Here is a 15159-nt window from a genome sequence, read left to right as displayed (position 1 = left end):
AGGCCTATACTTCAAATGCGCTGTAAAGGCCAGCCCAAAACACTGCAATACACATTTTTAGAAAAGAGCGCATATGAGTCATTTCATATGTTGTAAAATGTTTTAACTTTCAGCATAGGACTATAGGCTATCTATTTCCAACAAACTAAATTTTTGATTTGGGGAGAGGGGGAGGAGGGAGGAAGAAACAGATTTGCAGAGCAACAATATTTATGGAACTCTGGACTTAAAAGGTGAACCCATAAATTAGTTCATGCGTTCAAAAGGATTAAATGAGAGCAATTTGATTTATTTTCAAAAGGCTAATTCAGTTTCCTCGTGGATGCGCCCTTATATCACATAGATCCATCCGCCATAAATGACCATATAGGCCAAACTCAAGTAGTCCCATTTATAAAAGTTTATTTTCACCAGATGCCATTTAGCAAAGGCTTATTCTTAAACGAGCTGTAATTGTCATTTTGAACATCTATAAGGCTCGCAACGCTTTGTCACTTTGCAGAGCAGCTGAAATATTGATCCACGGTCCTCTCTGCGAGGCATTATTTTCTGCTCGGATATGCTGCTGTGGGCTTCACGGTAACGATGCCCCTGATTAATAATCAGTGTGAAACCTATAAGTAGCCTAATTGACACGGTGCCTTCAGATGCCCCTTGGCTGGCCTCACTTTGCTCTAGACTTTTTTCCACAAAAGGCAGGACTATAGTGGAAACGAAAGACTATATTTTTCCAAACTCGTCGGCATATCCACATCCGCGCATGTATTTACAAGGCACTACTTGTTGGTCTGTGCCCTTTTTATGTTTGTAGGCTATTAATCGAATTGAATGCTGCTTGAAATGTGTCCTCAGAAGTGCTCAGAAAACCGTGTCCCTTATATTCTCTGCAAAGCAAATGTCAGGCCTACCTCGGCACAATGGCCACGGAGAGCCCACACACATAAACACACAGCTCGGGTCGTGCAGACATGGCAGGAGCTTATCGATCCGTATGAGAATGTGTAGATGAGGTTTGCTGCCATGTTAGGCCAAACCTTGGCCTTTCATAGTCGTCTGTCTTTTTACATCTAGTTTGTGTCTGTTTGCAGGTGTGCAGCAAAATAACAACAGAATACTTTGGCCTGCAATGTAAAAATAAAAGTTATTATATTTATAGTTTTATAGAATAATGTAAAATGGGTATTGGTCTGTATATTAGATGATTTTTTTAAAACTGAAAATAATTCTAATGGAATTAAAGTGTAGGTAGACTATACCTTAATACAGCGCCTGATAGACTTATTTTAAAATCAATATGTAAGTATATTCAAAGTATACTCGTTTTCTCGTTGTCAGCCTTTTTCGCCTACTTCTAAAGTCTATTATGTCCACGAGACTACGGTTGGACAGCCACACTTCGAGGAATTAGTGTCCTTTTGTCTCGACACACGTCACACACACGCCGTTGACATTGACTTCACATCAGAGACAGTTTAACTTCTTCTCTTTTTTTCTTTTCTTTTATTTAACTCGCTCAACCGCGCGCTGGGTCTATTGTGGGGGCCCTGACAGATGCGGGGCCCCTAGCAGGTCCTGGACAGGGAAAAGTATGAAAGGTTAATCTGTCCCCCCGCAGATGTTGGCTTTGGGAGTCTTGAAGCGTCACCTTTGACATGTCCCTCATTCAGCAGGGGGTCCAGCAGGACACTGACCGCTGCAAGCTGTCACCTCGGCCGGCTGAGGACGCCCTGCGCTACCGCTATATTAGGCTAAACGGCCCCTGACATGTAAGCAGGGGCCGGCTTTTATCAGGCAGCAGGTTTGGGGAGTTTGACACTCATGCAGCATAATGCACTACAACAACAAAGGGATAGCAGTCGTGTTATGTGTCAGCATGTCATTTCCTCCACGGCCTTGGGTTTTTATAGAGAGGCTGTGAATGTGTTTATGAGTGTGTGAAATTGTATTGTTTGAAAGTTTCTGTCGACAAAAATAAATGTTCTCTCATCTTAATAAATCCCATGTTGCCGTTTTATTTGTAATTGCACTGTGTATAGGCCAATGTTCATACTTAAAGGATTCTCAGAATTAAAGATTAAATGTGCATGTGTCCATCTTCAAATAGGACAAGCACACACAGACACACACACTGCTGGGCTTGGTTCGTTAAGCCTAATGGTTGAACAATAGACACATCTGCTCATCTTTTTCTATCAAAAGATAATGTACTACAGTCTTCTTCGTTTGGTTAAACCGCCACATATTTGTCAGGGGTGGGTGGTGCAGCTGAAGTAGCCTCAAAATGAAAGAATGGGTCTATGTGGTGTAGCTACTTAAATACATGTAACTTTTGTGGCAGTTCTTTAGCTGCGAATTAAATCAGCATGCTTTGTTGCAACGTTTGAAGCCTCTTTTTTCTGTTTTCTTGAGAATAAATATGCGTGTGTTTCAATGGCGATTTGGAGGTTTTGAATCCCAGATCTCACTAGTTAAAAATCAACTCCAAATGAACCCGGAAGTTTACTTCATTTGCACTTAATAATTTAAGGGGGACTGAAGATAAAGCCTCATTATAGCCCTAATGAATTTAACATTTTCTAAATAACAATTGACAATCAAACATTAGCCGCTGTATCCAGTCCATCTCCACGGGTCGATTTTTATTAGAGATCCGTCTATTAGCATTTTTTAACATCTGCGTAAAGGCTAAAGGCTGCTGGACACAGCTTGTCGGGGAGAAAAGCTTTTAGCAGGTGGTTTGATACCTCCCTTCCTTAATAAGGTATGTGACGTCAGCGCAACGGGGGGAGGGGGGCGGTGTGTGCGCGCTTGTGTTTCAGAGAGAGAGAGAGAGAGAGAGAGAGAGAGTATGGGAGGAGATGGGTGTTCACAGTGCGCATGTGTAGACAGCTATCTGTGCTGCGGTGGAAGAGGGGCTGGGAGACACACATCTAGAGAGATGGCGCGGCACCCGACCGGAGCGCAAGGACAGCTGGTTGGCGGTGGGGGGGCTTGAATCATAAAGAGAATTAGAAAATTGAAAAAATAAAAAACAAACAAAAACAACAAAAAGGAATTCGGAAAAAGGAGTTTCCATGCAAGACAGCGTCAGAGGAAGGAGGGAGAACTAATAGGTGAATATCAGGACAGAGAGGAGGCAATAATAGCAAAGGAGGCTGCTGCAAGAAGAAAAAAGCAACAAAAGAAATTTGAACTTTACTGGACGTGAGGACTTCTGGACACCAGCTAACTGCGGTAGGTCAGATAGATGGTTCGTCCACAGCGCTGCCCGGATCATGAACGCACAGCTGTCGATGGAGAATATTGGCGACCTGCACGGAGTGAGCCATGAGTCCGTGGCCGGTCACGGAGAGCTGCTGAGTGGCCACAGTCCACATTCCCGTCCGAGCCCTCGGGGTCTGAGCCACCGCGCTATGGGCATGGCGACCCTGCTGGAAAGCGGAGACTATCACCCCAGCCACCCCGGACACCTGCATCCAGCCATCAGCATGTGTGAAGCCCCCCCTGGCATGAGTGCGAGCAGCACTTACACCACCCTAACCCCCCTGCAGCCCTTACCCCCCATCTCCACCGTGTCCGACAAGTTTCCTCCCCATCATCACCACCACCACCACCACCACCACCATCCCCATCATCCTCACCCTCATCCCCACCAGAGGATCCCTGGAAATGTCACCGGCAGTTTCACGTTGATGCGAGAGGACCGGAGTCTAGCGCCTATGAACAGTCTGTATCCCGCATATCATCACAAGGATCCCTGCATGGGCCAAAGCCTCTCCCCGTTGTCTGGTTCCGGTCTGGCCAGCATACACACGACCCAGGCCGGCATCCCTCCCTACGCTCATCCTGGTGCCGCCATGCCTGGTGAGAAGATGCTCACCCCCAGCGGGTTTGAGGCTCACCACCCGGCCATGCTCGGCAGACACACGGAGCAGCACATGAGCTCCTCAGCGGGCATGGTACAAATCAACGGCCTCCATCACCACCCGCACGCCCACCTTAGCTCGCAGGGGCACGGCCAGGGGCTGGGGAACAGCCGGGAGCAGGCCTCCGGGCCCGGGCAGCAAGGGGGCGGCGGTGGAGGGGGTGGTGTTTCTGGGGGCCAGATGGAGGAGGTTAATACCAAAGAGGTGGCGCAAAGAATCACCACGGAGCTGAAGCGCTACAGCATCCCTCAGGCCATCTTTGCCCAGCGGGTCCTGTGCAGGTCCCAGGGGACCCTGTCCGACCTGCTGAGAAACCCCAAACCCTGGTCCAAGCTCAAGTCCGGTAGAGAGACCTTCCGCCGCATGTGGAAATGGCTGCAGGAGCCTGAGTTCCAACGCATGAGTGCGCTCAGGCTCGCAGGTGAGCGAAGCCTCGGTAAAGCCCACTTTTTGCTTTCATCCTCTGAATGTGTTGCTGAGAAAAACACGCTCAACCAGGATCATTTGCCCTGAATGCTACCTTATTGAGCAATGAGTCAAGTGGGCTGGGAAACAAAACTGATTTGGTAGTTTTTAGTGTAACAGAGTTTTTTTTTTAAATCCTGCAATCTGATTAGGCTAATGTAAAAAAAAAAAGAAAAAAAAAAGTGTCAAATCACATCAGTGTAGCACTCAGGACAAATGTTCCCTCTAGGCTGAGAGTTCTTTATCAAAATAACATATGTGTCTCCAGAAATGAAACCTGCTTTAGGGTTTGGTGAACCCACGACCCTGGTTTGTTTTAGAGATAGCCTATGTGATGCCTGTAGGGGAGGTCTGCTGGATGGTCAAATTCAACATTATACAGTGTGGTAAACAATATGTGAAGCTGCTAAAGTTGAAAAGTGCTTCACCAAACTGATGCTCCTGCACTACATGAGTGGCCTGATATCAATACGCATCCCTTTTCTGTCTCTACACTGAATTTGGGGTTGTGTGAAACAAGTGCTCATGTCATTTTACCTCAAAATATCGACCGCTGGACTGTGTGCGTAAGTTGATCCTTCGCCCAGAAATCGTTGGGAGCCTTTTTGGTGTTGCCCTTGGTGTAAACAGAGAGAGAAACGTGTGTGTGCACGTGTTCTTGAGAGTCTGCGATAAACTAAATTCGAATGTCAAGTAAAGCTGAAGTCCTGCATTATTTAGCCGGTGAAAAGGTTGTGTCTCTCACTTTGGTAAAAAATTATAGGCCTTCATTTCAGAATAGAATAAAAAAGAATAGAGTCGAGAGCATGTGTTTATGTTCAGGTTATAAACTAACCCTGACTTGACTGAAGTTTCTCTAATTAACTGATAGACCTCTGTATTAATTTGTCCCTGAGGTAGGCCTATGCACGAGTCAATTAGGGCGCGTAAGGAGGCCCAACTCGCACGTGCGCGTTCACAGACATCCGATGTTTTTACTTTTATAGGCCTAATCAATGACCTACAAATTAGCTTTTTTGGCCTTAGGAAAAGTGAGGCTGAGTCCACTTAGTGGAAAGTGCGTGCATTTATGTGTTTATTTATCGCGCATTTATCGCGGGTGTGCACATGTGTAATCGCAATAGATTATACATACATACATATATATATATATATATATTCAACATTCATTATCTCATTATTTAAATGTCGTGATTTTGAAAGCTGGTTTTGTAGATTTGTAGATAAATCAGATCAGTCGCCAATTCATTAGAAGTGATGATGGTTTGAAGGAAGAGAAATTCTGCTTCATTTGTATTCCCATTCACTATTTCTTGAGCAGGTTATGTCCTGTCTCATATACTACTCCCAATTTTTTATAAGAAAACAATACAAATCGATGTAAATCAAAGAAAATTCCAAAGCTTCTCTTGAGCAGAAACTTCAAATAGGCCTATATAATTATGGCTTTCTGTTGGCAAACGCCACCAAAAAAAAAGCTGGGAGATGAGAACATTTTACATTTTAAAGCTAAATTAATTTGGCGAGAAAGGGCTGAGCGCCATTTTATTGATCCGTTCTAGCTGAACTAGATATGTGATCGTGTGCTGAAGTAGATGTGAAATACTTATTGATTTTAGGCTTCTGAAATTAATCTCGGGCCTTTTCTCCCTTTCCCACGTATTCAATTACCCGTCTGAATTTGTCTGAATAAAATAAAATAAAATGGGTTTGAAGAAAGCATATGTGATTTTGCTCAGGACAAAATTAATGAATTCAGAAATGCGACACCAATTTAGTTGCAACACAGTTAATTGCAGAGACAGTGTTCAATGTTGGTTGGGATTTTTTGTAACGTTGTTTTAGAAATTTTAAGTAGCCTAAACATTGACTGCCTAAATTAGGATATCCTACACGTTTACACAAGAATAGTTAGAGGGTCGGTTTTCCAGTTGAATTTTTGGAACATTTTCAGCACAGAGGATCTGTTTGTTGTTCTCTTGTGCTCTCTGTGAGATTATGAAACGCAGGACTATCGTCGCACCGTGTTACTGGGCCCAGTGTGTGCAGTCTGTTGGAGTGTGTGGAGTTATCTGTGTGTTTGTAATGATTAGCCGTGTGTGTGTGTGTGTGTGTGTGTGTGTGTGTGTGTGTGTGATTAGCGTGATAACGAGGCCGTTGTTATGTCACCCTGGTCCTGGGAAAGCTGCCTCTCTGCCCGGGCCTCCCGTGCTGGGGCCGGGCCACTCTGTGGTGGCTCCTGCTGTCTGAGTGGCCTTCACTCCTGCTGATTTATAGCAGCCCTTACACGAGGAGCGGCTCTCTGTTAATATTTACCAGCACTGGCGACACCGGGCTGCTCAAACTCACAATTACATTCCGGTTTATGGTCATGCTAATAGGACGCTGCACTGTACTTTACCACACATCTGAGAAAAGGTGTGTTAAAATTAGTTTACAAGGTGGGATCGGCAAAATATGTTTTAATGTTTATTTTAATCTCTCACTGATGAAGCTCGCTGTTTAGGCCTACTTCTTGTTTATTTGCATTAGAAAGACAACATAGACTAGATTAGGCTACATCCACACTAAAGTCCAAAAAGTAGCCTATACGCCACTTTAAATGCAGTATTCACTATAAGCTACAAATTCCTTAGCCTATGTAATAGAAAGTTGTTGGTCATGTTGATAGAGCAGCATGGCTTTGATTGTTATTTTGAAATGGTTTGCTTTGTAGCCTACATTAGCCTACTGAGCTTTGAGGTTTTCTGTGATGCAATGTTTTAATTCACCACTGCTCATAATTTATTCATCATTATTTAAGAATTGCTCTGTGGTTAGAACATGCCGTTCACTAATTTCCCCAGTGAGTCGGGCTTTGCTCTAGCAGCCCACTTCTGCCCCCTCCTGGTCTCTGCTCACTGGTGAACATCAATTTGGATGGCTGTGCTGGGGTTAAAAAGAAAGAAAGAAAGAAAAAAACTAAATGAAATAGCAACAAGGTCAGTTGAAGAGAGGTTTTATTTGCTGCCAAACTGATTCCCAATTTCGTCTTTCCAATATTATATGATCTGCTGTTCATTTTTCCACAGCTGCAGTGTAGGCCTACATAATATTGCGGGCTGACGTTATTTTCAGCACCGCGGACAGAACTCGTTGTTCCCTGGCTGGCAGGCTTCCTGTCTGTCTGCTCTCCACCAGAACTAACGGAGCTCCTGCTCTGGTTCATGGCCCAACAGACGTCCATGGGACTCGATGGGGTACCTGACTTGAAGTTTAATTCCGCTATTATTTCGCATGTAACTCGGCAGTGTCCAATGAAAGGGGGTCTTGGTGACTGAAACGAAAGCACCACCTGCAGACTGTTGCATGATTCTGTACAAAGTTAGATCTGAGAGATCAAGTCTTATAAGAGGGGTGCTAATATAGGTAAAGGTCTTACCAACATTTAACATTGTCTCTGCAATTTATGATTCAATGAGAAATATGGCCTGAGTGCATTTTTTTCAGTACGGTTTCCAGCACATCATCATTAGAGCAGAAAATGTGCACCTTAAGTATGCAGTGCTTAGTCCAGTGTAGCCTATACTGTAGTAGGCTATAGGCCTACTTGTTTTTATCTAACTCAAACTGCAGCAGCTAGTTTACTAATTAAACAAGTTAAACCTGAGAGGATGACCTCTTATTCAAATCAGCTGATGCAGTTTTTGTTTCTGTTGTAGTCAGTTAAAAGTTATATAGGCCTATATTTGGCCCGATGTCACAAATGACAATTTGTCCCAATGGCCTCTGCAGAGATGGATAAGCCATTAACGTGTTCAAAATGTTTGTTTCCAGTATGGTTCCTGATGTTAATCACCAGTTACAGGTCAACCAACATTACTTTCACTTCTGATATTTTTTAAGGATTATGGGACTGCCATGTTTTGGTCTTTGTTTCTAGGATCATAATACTTGATACAATTGTCACATTGACAATATAAATTTAAGTGTTGTGGTGTCAAAAGTAAAAACAAAAATGTCTGAATTATTTTGATATATAAGTATCTCTATCATCTCTTTAGGACAAAAACAATCTTTATCAGAGTTAGTTTGGGTCAAAATGGACTGAAAAATATCAGATATTGGCATTGGCTTTAAATAATCACATCAGTATGTCCCAGTTAGAATGAAAACTAATAATAATTCATGGGTCCGTCCATGGATTTATTTAGGACCTTTTTTTGTCAAAGGTCAAGGTGTGATGGAGCCACAATTCTTGCTTTTATAGACGTATATTCTGCCCTCTCTCACCAACACACTCTCTTCCCTTCTGCCTCTTCCCTGAATTCTCCACAGCATGTAAGCGTAAGGAACAGGACCACGGCAGAAGCGAGCGGGGGAACATGACCAAGAAGCCCCGGCTGGTGTTCACAGATGTGCAGCGTCGGACACTCCACGCCATCTTCAAGGAGAACAAGCGTCCATCCAAAGAGCTCCAGATCACCATCGCCCAGCAGCTGGGCCTCGAGCTGGCCACGGTCAGCAACTTCTTTATGAACGCACGCCGCCGGAGCCTAGATAAGTGGGTGGACGACGGCTCCGGTCACTCAGTCAACTCTGGCCCAAACGCCTGCACCAAAGCCTGAAGACGGACTGATTTGACCAACTCATGGACTGACTCAACCTCGGTGGAAAAGCTTTAAAACTTAGGAGAAACAAAGAGAAACTTAAAAAGACCTTGAAGCAACATTTTGCCCTTAAACCTGTACTATATTGATATTTATAGTATCCAAAGATGAAAAAACAAACCAAAGACTTCTTGTTTGACCTGCTTTGAAATGTTTGTTTCAGCAACACGTTTATGTGTAACATACTGCAAAAAGACTATAGTTTTACCCCCCTCTCACACACACACTCACTATCACTGGTCTATAGCTTTACTACACACCACATCCCCCACCCAGTATCAATCTATCATTCGCCATCCTTATCTTTAATCTGATTGGTTGGTTTTAATGATGGGTCCTTAAATGGAGGTTTAATCAGCCTACTCGCAGTCTGATCAGCAGCTGTCCACACCCTTGAAAAACAGCCCGAATGTGGAGCTCCAGTGGGATTGGCCAATCAACTTTGAAGACAAAAAAAAAATCCTACAGGGGCGACTGGATTGTTGTGCAGCCTTGTTTGGATCGGTGGACTGTCTGTCTGTCTATCTGTCTGTCTGTCCTGCCGTCTGTCGTTCTATCAAGCATTCCAGACAGACAGGTATATGCCCATGCGTGGACTGCTAACCCTAAACCAAACCAAAAAAGAACCCCTAACCTCAACCCACATGGTAGTGCTTTCTTCCAACATGCTGAAGCGTTGAATAATTGAAACAAGAAAAAACCAAAGCCTTCTACACCCTGAGGCCTCTCATGCAGCTTAGAAACACAAACCACTTGCTATGAAGTAATTAGACCAAAGAGTATGTTTTGTAGTTGATCATCTATTTTTTTACCTCATTTGCTCCCTTACCTCCTGAGACAGACTGTTAAAGAAGAGCATGTTACTGCTTATGGTTCATACAACATTTTGAGTCATACTTAAATTTATGCTCCCTGCAAACGGAAAGATTATATATAGGGCACAACCCTGAAAATTAGCTAGTGACATTTGCCTTATAGATGCCTTCTTGAATCAAACTAAATATTCCAGTGAGATCTCCCCAAACAATCCACTGAATGTTCCTTTAAATGCTTAATGTGAAGATTCATTATTATAGAGACATCCTTTCAGTCTGCAGATTCAGCGCAAGTTGATGTGAGCAGCTGGCAAACAAAGACTAAATCATTCATAGTGTTTCTTCTGCAAAGGTGAAAACAGAAGATGCTGGTTCTGATGCTCTATGTGTTCTTGACACTGTGAGGGAGACAGACGGCCTCTGATGTTTTTGTTTTTTTTAGGACAAACTGTGTCACCCCTCTAATAATAAGCTCTCAGCATCACTCCATTGGCCCCGTGTGCTTCATACGTATTTGATTGTATCTCCTCATCAAATCTTGGGTGGAGGGGATGATATCAATGATCGAATCACTTTCAGGCGCTTACACAGCAATGTCAGCTTGTCACCCGAATACGAAAGCACCCCACCCTGCCAGTTGCCAATCCCCACCCCTTACCACCCCACCCCCACCCATCCTTCTTCCGCTCTCCTGGTAAGCCATGCATTTCAGCACTAGGAGGAAAGCACTACACAGGGCTGGCGCAGGGCAGCATATCATTAAATATATTGAGCTGGACCCTTGCCGTCATCCTCCTCATGGCCAGGGTTAGCAGCTCTACATTCATCAGTACAAGCGCTGAAGGAGAGGCGAGAGAGAGCTGCTTCTTCATCTCTGAAAGAAAAAACCAAAAAGACGACAAGAAACACAAATGTGTCGAGACCTGCTGATGTTTTATAGTGTGAACCAAAGATGCTACCTCACTCAAGTTCCATACGTGATTTCTATCACTTTGATGATACCAAAGATAACCAAAGATTTTTTCTCATTGCACGGCCTCTATGAGTGGTGTTAAAAGATGCTGTATGTCTCCCCCTCCCCCATCTCCTATCTCACTCTTTCTCTTCCACTCATCTCTCCTTTCTCCCCCTCCCACCTGCACTCAGCCCATGCACCCCTGCTATGCGTGCTCTTGCTTCATCTGTGCTCTGATTACAGCTCCATAATAGTCATGCTGATGTAGCTATAGGCAGATTTGCTGATCTAGCCATAGATACACACAAGCGGCCACGCGGGTGCCTGCGGGGTACAACGCCCTCGCTAGCAATATGATCAGTCTGTCTCCGTGCTTGTTAGCAGTACCAAAGGATTCATTTCTACCACTTTATTGGCAGATAAAATGGATTAAAAAGAAAAAGCTGACATTGCGGCAATATGTATAAAAAAAGATTTAGTTGATTAAAAAATAATCTATGTAAATTTGATGGCGTACCCCGGCGGAGTGTCTTTTTTTACAGCATTATTTCTACTTGGCCCTGCCTCTTAGTGTGTACCTATAGGTTGATAATATTGATCCACCAAATAGGTCAGACATCTTTAAATGACAATAGGCAGACAAGCTGACATAGCCTTGGGCAGAATTGTTGACTCAACTATAGGCAGATATGTTCCTGAAAGTAGAAGCAGACGTGTTGCAATCTTTCTAAAAACTCCCAGGACGAGTGCCTTGCTTGAACCAAAGTGTTAAACCGCTGTTGACCTCTCACCTTTGACTCTGTGAATACCTCAGCCTGTAGAAGGGCCACAACTGAAGAAACAAGGAAAAGGGTTTTTTTTGTTGTTTTTTAAAATCACACCGTGGTGCTTTCGCCAGCGCAACCATGCAATGAAAACATACCAAAGGAATTTATGTTGTCCACTTCTACAGATTAAACCAAAGGTCTTTGTTTCTCCTCTCCCCTGCCCCCTTTCACCCCTCCATCCCTCCTTTCCCCAACCTTCCATGTCTCTCTACTGTGGGTAGGAAGGTCCAGCACTCTGGCCGTGCATGTCTTTACTAATGTCTCTGAATACCTCATAGTAATAATTCCTTTGAGTTCTGCATTGAGACGTCTATCTGTGAGTAAGGCAGAACTCCACTCGCGTGGTAACTGTTATTGTTACTTCAAAAAGCTGTATGATTATCTATTTTAAAGTTGTTGTTTTTTTGGAAGAAGTGCTCTGTTTCAAGTCACAAAAGGACAAGTTTCAGGGTTGATGTATGAAACTTAAGAGATGGAGGGAGAAGCGTATTTTTTATCAGACATTGGGTTATGCCAATATTATGATGGTAGACTATTGCTTTTACAGGGTAAAACCAACTGCTGTGATATTGTGTTCATATTTTCCCTTTTCTCTACTGCTGTGTTGTGACTTTAATTTAATTTGCATTTTTGTAATGGTTAACCACTGCTTTAATTTATGCATTTGTAGAAACTCTAGATTTGTATATAGTAGGTTTTTGAAAAAAAACAAACAAAAAAGACAGTTTTATGTTACAGCCTTATTTCCCACGCTTAGATATAAACAAAGGAGTAGTTTGTATTCTTCTTCAGCTAAATCCTAGCCGGCATTTCAATGTGTGTTTTAAACACTGCCAGAAACCCAGACAGTTGATTTGCCAACACAGACAAAGTTATACAGGAGCTACTTTGTTGAACAACTGGCAAAAAGCAGTGTGTATGTGTGTGTGTGTTTTTTCTATTCTTTTGACTTTTTAAAACAGTTATTTTATGGGTATTACTGCACATCCAAAGATTTTTAAAACAAACCAAAAAATTGGAAAAAAAATATGTATAACGTTGAAAAGCACTGGCATTTGTGAGGTAGACTTGTTGAGTTTTGATTTGCCATTCGCACGGGTATAGAATGTAGAAGGCGTAGGGCTCTGTAGACAAGCTTACTCTACCATGTGGGGAATCTCCTGTTCAATGTACAATCTGAAGCATTTGAAACAAGGACTGCAAGTCCTGCTCACTTTGCTGTCTCATGCACAGAGTGAGGTGGAGTATAGGCTGGGCAGCCGGTCTGCCAGGGGCTGTGCCACGGAGCTGGGTCTGTTTTTAATTGCCGTGGCACTGCCGCCTCGCTCCATCTAGTATCTGTTCTTTTGGTACGTACTCGTGTAATGACTATGAGCAAAGTCTAATAAAACTGCAAAGAACCTTACCAGTGTGTAAGTGTGTGTGGAGACAGTCACCTGGATTGCTCATTCCTTTTTCTGTGTGGTTAAGTGCAAGTGTGTGTATGTGTGTGTGTAACTCAAATGTCAAGTACTGCTGAGGTATGCCAGTTCGTGTGTGTGTGTGTGTGTGTGTGTGCTCGTTTACGTATATTTCTTTACTGTGTGTTCATCCATCCATAAAATCTGTATGTACTGCTGGTGTGCCTGCATGTGTGTGCGGCTGATTGGTGCATGTCACAACAGTAAGTTTAAGACTCCCTCTGGCTGTCAGAGCCCTTACTGTTAGTACTGCTTCACCTCTGTCATGCACATGGCACAGTATCTCCAAGGACTGAAGGTCATCACTAAAATGTCCATGACAGATCACATCAGCATGTTATGCAGTCTTTGTGTCACAGAATGGAGAATGTAAATGTTTTCACGTTTTCTATTATTTATTTTGTCAGTAAGGAGTTCCCATGTGATGGGTAGCTTGGCTACAAGTCTCATAACAATACTGCATCGCCTAAGACAATCACCTGGATCTCTTACGCTGGGGAATGAGTTTCTTACCCGGACAGGGGTGTCCTCCAGCTATTCATATACAAAGATGCTTGAAGGGTTTTGATAAACAAGCATATTTGTTGTCATGGACATTTAGGAATACATTACAGTAGTAGTTCATCTTGCACTTCAAAATGAAATCTCATTGCTCTCGCTCGTCCGCCTTGTGCTTTTGTTAAACTTGATCTTTTTCTTTTGACTTCCTCTTCAACTCACAATGCTTCTTCAGTTTTTGTGTGTGTGTGTGTGTGTGTGTGTGTGTGTGTGTGTGTGTGTGTGTGTGTGTGAGCCCGAGTATGCCTGAGAGGCACCACTGTTGGTGTTACTCTCAGATGTATTACTCCATGTCTCATGACTTGATTTGTCATTGCTGTTTCCCAGGCTTTGCTACTGCTTTCTCAGTGCCGTGCAATATCATCTGTTGTGATTGCTAAGCAAATTTTAAAAAGAAGGAAAGAAAATTGAGAAGCAAGTGATGATGTCATCCAGCTTTTTTCAGTGTTCAAATGTTTCAACATTTCTGTAGTCGCAAAAGTAGAAAATAAACGGTTGGTATTTCCAACTTCTGAATCCTGGCTCTTGTTATTATTTTATTTTTGGTGTGTGTGCTTTGTCTTCTTTTTTTTTGTTCAGACAGGCAAATTGAATCAATAAAACATCAAATCAGATGAGGAAGTAGAGGACAAGACAAGCAGGCATATAAGTCTGTCTTGGATGGGAACATGCATGACAAGTCGCCTGAGAAGATCAGTAGAGTTTATGTCATGCATCTTTACTTAAAAACACTATACATTTGGAAATATCAAGCTGTTTAAACCAATCAATAATTAAAAACCTCAGTATCTTATAAAGACCATCAGCAAATTATTTTTAAAAATGTGGGATGGGAGGTTCATTTTATTCAAATTGTAAATTGCAAATTTTGGAGTAAAGTTTTACAATGAACCACAGTCTCACAACAAAGGTATGTATTGATAATTTTACAGAGCTGTAAAATCTTTAGTCAGTTAACTTAGCCACCTCTTTATATACTGCTGTGTCATGTAGTTTTAGGTTCACCTAAACCCTTCAGAGTCAGCCAGATTTGAATCCCAAAGGAAAGAAAAGCAAGGTAATGTGGCCCTTTAAATAATCAAATAATCACAATCATAACTTATAAATGAGCAAAGTCCTGAGTTTAGAAAAAGTTGTCTAGTTTAACGTTTTATCCTTAATATATTTACCTTCACTTACATAGATTAATGAATGAGTGAAGCCAAGCTGAGACATCCACACTTTAACCCATCAGTGGTTTCATTGATTGAACTCAGTAACACAACTATAAAAGAAGTAGCCTAAACAGTTTTTTCAGTTGGTTTCCTCTGTTTGTGGTGCTAAACCCCGCAAATCCATCTGTAATCCATCACCCAAAGGTGATATGTTGAACTCTGATTACGCTGATTCAAGGCCTGAAGGCAAACTCTTGCACGTAAATAGGGAAGGCTAAAATATATTTGTTGTCTTCAGGCTTACATCGGAAGTTCAAATTCTTGATGGTCTAATAAGTACATTTCTCAGT

The 15159-nt window shown here is 42.7% G+C and overlaps 1 protein-coding gene across 2 annotated transcripts; it reads left to right on the top strand.

Annotated features, from left to right (window-relative positions):
- The first annotated feature begins 2878 nt into the window (after positions 1–2878).
- Positions 2879–14171, top strand: onecut1 (one cut homeobox 1). Of its 2 annotated transcripts, none has more exons than XM_038701317.1 (2): positions 2879–4347; positions 8709–14171. In XM_038701317.1, the coding sequence occupies exons 1-2, from the start codon at positions 3276–3278 to the stop codon at positions 8996–8998; spliced, it is 1362 nt and encodes a 453-aa protein (XP_038557245.1). In that variant the 5' UTR covers positions 2879–3275; the 3' UTR covers positions 8999–14171. The 2 variants fall into 2 exon arrangements, with proteins under 2 accessions (XP_038557245.1, XP_038557244.1); XM_038701316.1 differs by having other exon boundaries at positions 2880–4362.
- The last annotated feature ends 988 nt before the right edge of the window (positions 14172–15159 follow it).

This window comes from Micropterus salmoides, unplaced genomic scaffold, assembly GCF_014851395.1.
Source record: "Micropterus salmoides isolate LMB-PRFRI ecotype aquatic unplaced genomic scaffold, ASM1485139v1 Ms_hic_scaffold_6, whole genome shotgun sequence".
Taxonomy (NCBI): domain Eukaryota; kingdom Metazoa; phylum Chordata; class Actinopteri; order Centrarchiformes; family Centrarchidae; genus Micropterus; species Micropterus salmoides.
The sequence above is the reverse complement of the archived record's forward strand: the minus strand, read 5'-3'. Positions and strand labels throughout refer to the sequence as shown.

Excerpts from the sequence above, each read along its gene's own strand:
- onecut1 (XM_038701316.1), top strand. The coding sequence starts at position 3,276 with ATGAACGCACAGCTGTCGATGGAGAATATTGGCGACCTGCACGGAGTG. Across the intron at positions 4,363-8,708 it reads CGCAGGTGAGCGAAGCCTCG|CATGTAAGCGTAAGGAACAG; the intron begins GTAAAGCCCACT and ends AATTCTCCACAG.